The following is an 8,864-nucleotide window of genomic DNA, read 5'->3' on the forward strand; positions in this document are numbered from 1 at the left end:
CACTCAATTGTTTTCAATGGAGCTCCCAACATTAAAATGTTCTAATAAGCAATACTTCCCACACATTGAACTCGGGGGAAATAGTGTGGGTTTTGTGTTCTCGTACTTACCTACAACTCTCACCACCCCATAATTGGACCATTTATCATCTGAATTTTTAATCCCTCATGAAGTTCAATGTCAATTGAACAAAACAAGTTGGCTGGAGATTGTTTTGTGATTTCACTGAAATAAAGGAAAATAAACACAAAGGAACAGTTGTACGTCTGTAACTTTTGGAAGAGACACCTCAGTGGTGCACCTCTCCAAAATGATTCAAGCTTTGCAGATGCTACATCACTCAGGGTAACTGGCCAGCCTGAGCCCTCCACCACTGCGATCCCAGCTCTCTAGTTTTACAGGTTTGATTGCAATCCAATGTGACTGTCAAAATCGTCTGAGCATGTGCCATTGAGATTTCTTTGTAGCTTATTTAATTGTTTTCCCTAGCTGAGCAGTTTGTCCCCTCCTTTTTTCTCTCCTCATTGTAGTTTATCAATTGTGTGAGTAGTGGCACTGTAATTTCAGATGTTATTTTCAGGACACACTATCCTCGACATTTTAGTATGTATTGGGTTATATACTGCATGCTTATGCTTTGTTGAAATCCTTATTATTTTTTGGGAAAAAAACGTTTCTACAAGGTCAAAATCCTATGTTCGGGAGTGCCTATGAAAACAGTGTCAAGTCTTGGACTTTCAGAGTGCTTTGCATTGGCTTCCAGAAAGGGCCCAACAAAAGTACGGCTCCATTGAATACTGCGGTGTCTGTAACAAGCCACCAGTTTGTAGAAGAGATAAAACAATATGTATACTCCATCAGGGGGTTGACATACACAGAGTCACCATCTATTTGATTCCTTTTAGTCTTATCTCCAATAAATGGTAAGCCGTAGTACTAAAAACAAGGTCCACAGCACACAAAAAGAGTTCCTTGAAACGTAATCATGAATGTAAAAGAAATAAGATTGTTCCCAAATGGTTGTTTCTATTTGCTTTATAGGTGAACATGGTTCTCCTTGCAGAGGAGATCCAGAGAACATGAAACCAGCCGACATGTGTTTCGTCAAAGCGGGTAGTTACCCGTGACTCTTCAGGTTTGAATAAGTACGAAAATGGGCGGTACCTGGGGACCGGTGATAATTCCAACCCGGTCCAGGTCGGGTGAAAAAGAAGATGCCAACTATGGCCATGATGAGTATATAGGTCACAAATAAAGGTACCAGAGATGGGCGGGTCTCGCCGTCAATGTCAAAATCTCGAGCGTGGAATATGCTGAGGCCAACGTGGAGTGCTGCGGGGACAAACTGTTTACCGGATACGGAAACCGCTACTTGATGAGCGCCAAAGATTTCTGAAAACTTTAAAACCCCTCGCAGAACTCTCACGGTGAGCCATAGAATGTCTTATCTTGGAATGATTTACACAATAGCATTCATTTGAAATTTAGACAGGTGAGCTCCACATTGGAAAATATCATGCACTCCAGAAACAGAGATAATTGAAAATCACAGAAAATAAATGTTTAACATAAAAAAAGGATATATGTACAGGGAAGGATTGCAAATAGCAAATGTGGAAGCAACAGGCAGACAACATCAACTTAACACAGTAATTTATTTTCTTGGTACATAATTACTCAACAACATACTTTAGTTGATAACTTTAAGTTACATTATGAGCCTTTGTGCTGATCTCTTTACCATGTTTGGGATATGAGTGAGTGATTCCATTGAACAGTAATAGATTTTCTAATAGAAAAAGATGGACAGGCTCTTTGTCAAATCCCATGATGACAAGGGTATACATTTGATATTGTGATTATAAATTACTTCTGACTTCTAAATGCATCTTTTGTTGATATCTGGTCTGAACAGAATGATGTAACACTTGGGAATGAATATACAGCCCAGCAGCCCAGCACTGGAAGCCAGGATGGCAAAGATCTCCACGGCCACCATGTATCGACCCTTAGTGCTAAGGTAGGCTGGAAGGAAGGACACCCAGACGCTGCAGAACACCAGCATGCTGAACGTGATGAGCTTGGCCTCATTGAATCTATCAGGAAGGTTCCTGGCGAGGAAGGCCACAGTAAAGCTGGCAAAGGCCAGCAGACCCATGTAAGCAAGAATCCCATAGAAAGCAGTGACAGAACCATTGTCACATTGTAGGATCACCTTTCCAATTTCAGACTGAGTGTCAGTGGCTGGATGAGGAGGATAAGTGAGCAGCCAAGTGAGACAAATTACTACTGCCCCCAGTGTGCACACGAGGACCATAGCAGCAGACACCTGAGATCCCAGCCATCTGCTTAACCTGCTACCTGGCTTGATGGCATTGAAGGCAATCACAACAGTGATGGTTTTCACTAATACACAAGACACGGACACAGTGAAAATAATCCCAAATGCTGCTTGTTGGATCAAACATGTCAATAATGCAGGGCGTCCAATGAATAGAAGAGAGGTGAGGAAGGCCAGCAGCAGAGATAGAAGGAGAGCGTAGCTGAGATGCTTGTTATTGGCCTTCACTATTGGGGTGTCGCGATATCTGAGAAAGATTCCCAACACACCAGCTGTGGATATGGATAGTACAATAGCTACAGATGCCAACACTGCTCCAAGGAAATCACCATAAGAGAGATAAACTATGGCTTTCTGGATACAACCATCCTTTCTATCAATGGGCCACTGGTCCTCCGGGCATCTTACACAATTTTCCATATCTAAAATATAAAACATAAGAATAAAATTCAGTTAAAAACATAAATATTGGCAAATGGTTGATTAGCATAACACAAAAACATGAAACTGAACCTTCCTTTTGATAAGAAATGTTCCAAACGTTTCCCCCTGAAAGAGCTATAGCTGCTACTGTCCTGTAAAGCACGGTGATACTAAGGGGTCAATACGTCATACAAATATATTTCCTGTGAACAAGTTAGCACTGTCACACGCAATTAATTACTGCAATTTGCTTTTCCATTTCTCAATGTAGACAATCTGGTGTTGAGTTTAGTCAATCTCCATTAGATGCAATCCGATGTGCAAATATTGATCAATGTGTTGCTGTACAATAACGATAAATCATTTAATGCGGTTGCGTTACCGTAATTTAGAATGCACCCCTCTTATTTCATGCATATCAGGTTTTCCTATTGAGTGAATAGGCAAATGATAGAAGATGAAGATGATAGTGATATTCTACATGTTATGTTATGTTATTTGGGAATTTATTGACGCACAAGTACACCAGCAGGTTTCTTGGTGCTGAGGTTCAGAAAAAGAGAGATCTTCCAGGCAAAGAAGCCACTAGTTATAGGCCAAGTAAAAAGCCATGTTTTTAGCTGCTTTCTGAAACGCATGTAATCCACCTCAAGCCTCAATGAGATGGGCAAAGAGTTCCAGAACTTCGGTCCCGAGAAGGAGAAACGGATCCCGCCAGTGCGCATGTGTTTGAATCTGGGAACCACCAGAAAGTTCAAGTGCATAGATCTCACAGTGCCCTGGGGAGAGTACTTGCTAATTCGTGAAGAGATGAAATTGGGCCCTGTTCCCTGAATAGCTTGAAAGAGAATGCAACCAGTTTTAAACATGGTTCTCTGTTCCACTGGGAGCCAGTGAAGATCTACGATCCTTTTGATTACTATGAAACTACTAAAATAAATAGAACTTGGGACAAGACATGTGAAGCATTTTTGAGGTAGCAAACTGCTCAATTCTTAGAATCAGGCTGGTTGCAACCTTAAAATACATTTTTGAAGTACAAACACCAAAATGCAATTCTACCGAATCATAATTTGGGTTTGCAATCCAGTATTTAGAAGAAGCTAATAATGACACTGACTCTCCTTGATATGTATTAATATTTTGCACCCGACTTCCATTAGCAATACATTTATATTTTTCTACCTCCTCAAAGGAGTTTGTAACCCATTTGCAAACAAGAAGGGATGGCTAGTGGATCCCTTCGCCATTGAGAATGTGAAAAAATGAAGGGTAAAGATTTCATTGTTTTCTGGTGAAACACAACCCATTTTCCTTTGAGGAAAACATTCAGAATTTGTTTTGTAAAGGGTTGTTCTTTTATTTAAAAAAAAGATTGTTTTATTTACAAGCAATCATAAATATGGTGATCTACTGACCCCAGAAGACCAATATCTCTGTGATGGCTATCATTTCTAGTGGGTCTCTACTGTGACCTGCCTCGTTAATATTCATGAGGTAGGTCGATTTGTGACCCAAAAGGAATTTAATGTAAAAGCAATGCAGTATTTTTGGCTGCTGCCCAGCGATGCTAGAGAATTTGGTATATAGACCCCTAGGTCAATTAATTCTCAAATGTTTATAAGAAGGGTGTGCCATAGAAGTTGATAGTGATATTAAACATTTCTACCAGATTTGCCACTTACAGTATATATTTGCCTTACACTCTTCAGCATAATATAACATCAGTGCTATTGCTGTAATGAGACATGAAACAGGCAGTAGTATACATTTTAATGACTTCTTTCACCTGTGCTATTTGAAAACTCTCCTTCTGCACATGGCAAACACTCAAAGCAACAGATGGGCTTCCCTTCTATAGGAGCTTTACGGTATCCAGGAAGGCAACTCTCAGTGCAGGCTGAGCGGGGAATCTGTAGAAGAGAAGAACAAGAAACATACCTTTGAGAAAGAGTGTGAGATATAAACAAAATCACTGCAAGAAGGGAAACACATTCACCTACTGATCACATAGATCTGTATTACAAACATCTGCTCACAGAGTAGATTTAACAGGAGCATGCTGTTTGGAGGGTTTTAAATGAGGCCGGATGATCCTTTCACTCAGAACAATTAACACTAAACATAAAGTAGGTTACATGAGGGTAACGGATGCAAATATAAATACTAATTTAAAAGGATACTTTTTTGATTGAACCCGGTTGTGTGCAGCACTGGTTTTGAGAATGATTCCAAGACCTGGATGCTAAGTTATCCACTGAACATTTCATTGGGACCCATCAGAGTTCTTATCTAATTACCAAACATCCTGTAGTTCCTTACTTCTACTGTCTTCCAAAAGTGCACAAACCCCAGAGGCCGCCACCTGGCAGGCCAATTATCTCTGGCATTGGCTCGGTCCTCGAACCGCTTTCAACCTTTGTCGATCATTTTTTGAACCCAATGGTCAAAGCGATGCCCACTTTTCTGCAGGATACAAAGGATGTCCTCAGATTACTACCTACAATACAATATGACATCGAAACCGATATTCTAGTATCATTTGACGTAGAGTCTCTATATACGTCTATTCCACAGACAGAGACCCTAGAAGTAGTCGGTGAGCTACTGGAAAAGAGCGATCATCAATCTATCACGCCCACGAGCTTCATCATGCACCTGGCCGAAATTGCGATGAAAGAAAATTACTTTCGCTTTGAGGATACCATCTACCTGCAAACGTCGGGGACCAGCATGGGCAGCGTTTTCGCGCCGAGTCTGGCGAATCTCTACGTTCACAACTTCGAACAGCAGGAGGTTCTGACGTCCACCAACCCATATCTTTCATCATTATATATATGGAAACGATATATTGATGATATTTTGGTGGTGTGGCGGGGCACTGAAGATGACCTATTACTATTCCATGGCTGGTTGAATAGTAAGAATGCCTACTTGAAGTTCACTATTGAACACAGTAGGACATCTTTAGCCTTTTTAGATCCGAGGTTACACGCAACTACCAATGGCATTGAGTCGGAACTCTATCGAAAGCCGATGGCTAGAAATGCACTACTAAGATATGACAGTTGTCATCCTCGAGCCCTGAGGGACAATTTGCCCTTCGGCCAATTTCTTAGAGTACAAAGGAACTGCTCTAGTAAAGAAGCCTTTGAAATTCACTCGAAGAATTTGGAAACCCAACTGAGTGAAAAGAACTACCCGAGAAAGATCATTCGGCAATCAAAAAAGAGGGCGTCCAACAACAATAGAGAGGCCTTACTGGAAATACAGCCACCCAAAGATAAGACCAATCGCATTGCATTTGTGAATACATTTAACACCCGTTCGAATCAGGTGCAGAAAATCATAAAAAAGCATTGGTCTATTCTGAAGACTGGGAATGATGACATCGCTTTACCTATTTTTGCCTTTAAAAGAGGACAAAATCTAAAGGATCAATTGGTCCACACGCGTCCTCGAACCAAAGAACCTAGGCAAGTGGGTACTTTGTGGGATCTACCTCCAGTTTCTGGACATCATCCATGTGGGGCGTGCACTGTCTGTCCCCAAACCAAGAAATCTACTGAGGTCGACATTGGGACTAATCGCCCGTGGACACAGAAAAGATTCACCAACTGCAATAGCAGTAACCTTATTTACCTAATAACCTGTCCATGTCTCTTGCGATACGTCGGCATGACGACCAGGAAAATCAGGACAAGGTTACAAGAACACAAAAGCACAGTGCGGTGTAAGAAACAAGCCACCCGTCTCACCGCACACTTCTTGGAAAAGGGACACGGTCCTGAAGATTTTTGTTGGACTGTTTTAGAACAACCACATATACCCCCATCCTGCACTGACATCAGCAGGTTCCTTTTCAAAATTGAACAAAAGTGGGTGTACCGCCTCAATAGTGACAAAGAGGGACTCAATGAATCCATTCCCTGGATGTCCCTGTGAGGTCTCACTTCGAAACATGAATTTTGTAATATCCAACTACATGGGTTTTCGATAGTCTTTTGCTCTACCTCCCCCTTCTTTTGCTCTACCCCGCAATTCCCCTATTTTTGTTTGGAGTTATTTATTCTACGTCCATCGACATATTACTTCCACACAGACCAATCTGTCTGGTAGTTTATAATGCATTATTCCGGTTTGGACTACATGTCCCAGCATGCCTGTGATCACGTGATCAAACCACGTGACTGCCTCCTTGCTGTGTGGAATGAGGAAGTGCATATTAGCCCTTTTTGGAGATACATCGGTGCCCCCCCAAGCAGTACAGTTGACTGCCAGGAGACACCGACGGACAGGTGAGCGAGCGCGAGGCTTTTCTGAGCGCGCTGCCACGTTGCTTCAAACCGATTGCGCCAGTACCATGTTCAGGCGCAGCAACGCGCTGAAACGCCCACCGCGCTTTGGCTGCTTGATTCCTATTGCGCTGACTATTTGATCCATAAGCGCGAGGTCTAAAAGCGATCAGCTTGAGACTAACGGGGATTTCACTCGATCAGTGAATGCACACGCTGATATGCTGACATGCTCATTTCTTAAAGCGCTCAGCTTTTTACAACATTGCCATTTTTTCTAACACAGACTTGGTCTGTCATTGTAGGTTGTGTGGAGTCGAGTGCTAGTGGGCTGGTCCAATGTGGACTATGAAGGACGTTTAGATCAATGTCCCTTATTGTGAACTCATTTATTTTAATCTCGTTTTTTGCTCTAAAGATGTTATTTGTGAATTCTTTATAGAGCGGTGCTCCTCATACCTGCGCTGTAGCCAGGTGGGGTGAAGCCTCTCAACCAACATATTTGGGTGAGTCTGTCATCTGACAATGTTTGTCTTGTTACATGTGAATGTGTATTCATCACAGTATATAAGTCATAGGAATATGACATATTCATGTTCTTGTTCTTTTTCTATTTTGTTTGTCTTGCTGTGTGGATCGAATACCGTGTGATGCAACAGTATACGGTTGAGTATATACCTGAAGGTCAGGTGATATTGTTCTTAAATTCTCTAATCTAACCAGCAGTGTTTTTATTTTTCGGTCCTGAAGAATGCATTCTGAAACTATGTTCATAATAATGCAGAAACATGTTGACCACTATTGAGTGCGGTGATTATTCAAAACCCGCACTTACACTTGCTTTTTAAATTTTAGGGATTGGGAGACACTAATAAATGTTGTTTGTCCACCTGATCACCTAATTTTATATCTTTTTTCACTCAACACTTATCACTTTAACACTGCCTTTTTTCAGTAGCCACGTCTAATTTTCTGTACTACATACAACACCCCTCACCTCACACATATCGGTTACGGTAACATCTGACCGGCCGTTCTGTCTCCTGGGTGAGGAGAATCCAAATGATGAGAAAGAGGGCGGTACAGTGTGGCTTCTGATGGAAACTATTTCTCCAGATGCTCTTGAGCCTTAACGTGGCCTGCATTTTATTTACATTGGTGTCTTTTGTTTAGCATTGGTATTTTGATCTACTCTGTTTTGACTCTTTCTTGTGACCCCCAGGTGTATTCTGTTGTGATAATACTGTATTTTGGGGCATGCACCTGGCTGGTCGGTAAACTCGCCCTTAGACCCTACTCTCATTGTTTGTTGTGTACCCATCAGAGTTCTTCTAGGGCTCAATTCAAATGGTTGTTCTTAGGGTAAATATAAATTTCATTGAAAATTAATTTGACAAAGAAAGAAAACTCATTCAACCTTAGAGTTAACAATAGGATGTGCAGTGAGCAATCAAAGGTTTCTAAGAGCTTCAAGTAAAAAATGTTCCAAGTGAGACATCATAAATAGCGACTAACAATGATTGGCAATTTGTGATTTCTTATTTGTAATTTAGTAAACTGAATGCTGGAAAAGTGGTTGCAATTTGCGCTCCGACTTCTATGGAATGCTTTGGTATTTTGAAAACCGGCCTATGTACCAATAGGTCAGTTCACAAAAAACAAAATCGTATTTGGTCACAATATGACATTCTCTCATCAATATTCATGAGTTAGATTGCAAAATATGGTACACTACGATTGGACACAATGAGAGTGATGGTTGCTGGGGTTAGCAGACTGCCATGTCTGTGATTTCTTTTAAATAA

The 8,864-nt window shown here is 41.2% G+C and overlaps 1 protein-coding gene across 1 annotated transcript; it reads right to left on the bottom strand.

Annotated features, from left to right (window-relative positions):
• Positions 1–1,878: 1,878 nt before the first annotated feature.
• Positions 1,879–2,761, bottom strand: LOC144819206 (vomeronasal type-2 receptor 26-like). Its single transcript, XM_078677180.1, has one exon. It carries the CDS (start codon positions 2,759–2,761, stop codon positions 1,880–1,882), a length of 882 nt encoding a protein of 293 aa, XP_078533306.1. The 3' UTR covers position 1,879.
• Between the last annotated feature and the right edge of the window lie 6,103 nt (positions 2,762–8,864).

The sequence above is a fragment of the Lissotriton helveticus genome, chromosome 2_1 (genome assembly GCF_964261635.1).
Source record: "Lissotriton helveticus chromosome 2_1, aLisHel1.1, whole genome shotgun sequence".
In the NCBI taxonomy this organism is placed as follows: domain Eukaryota; kingdom Metazoa; phylum Chordata; class Amphibia; order Caudata; family Salamandridae; genus Lissotriton; species Lissotriton helveticus.

Bases quoted from the DNA above. Each gene is read 5' to 3' on its own strand.
- LOC144819206 (XM_078677180.1), bottom strand. From the start codon at position 2,761: ATGGAAAATTGTGTAAGATGCCCGGAGGACCAGTGGCCCATTGATAGA.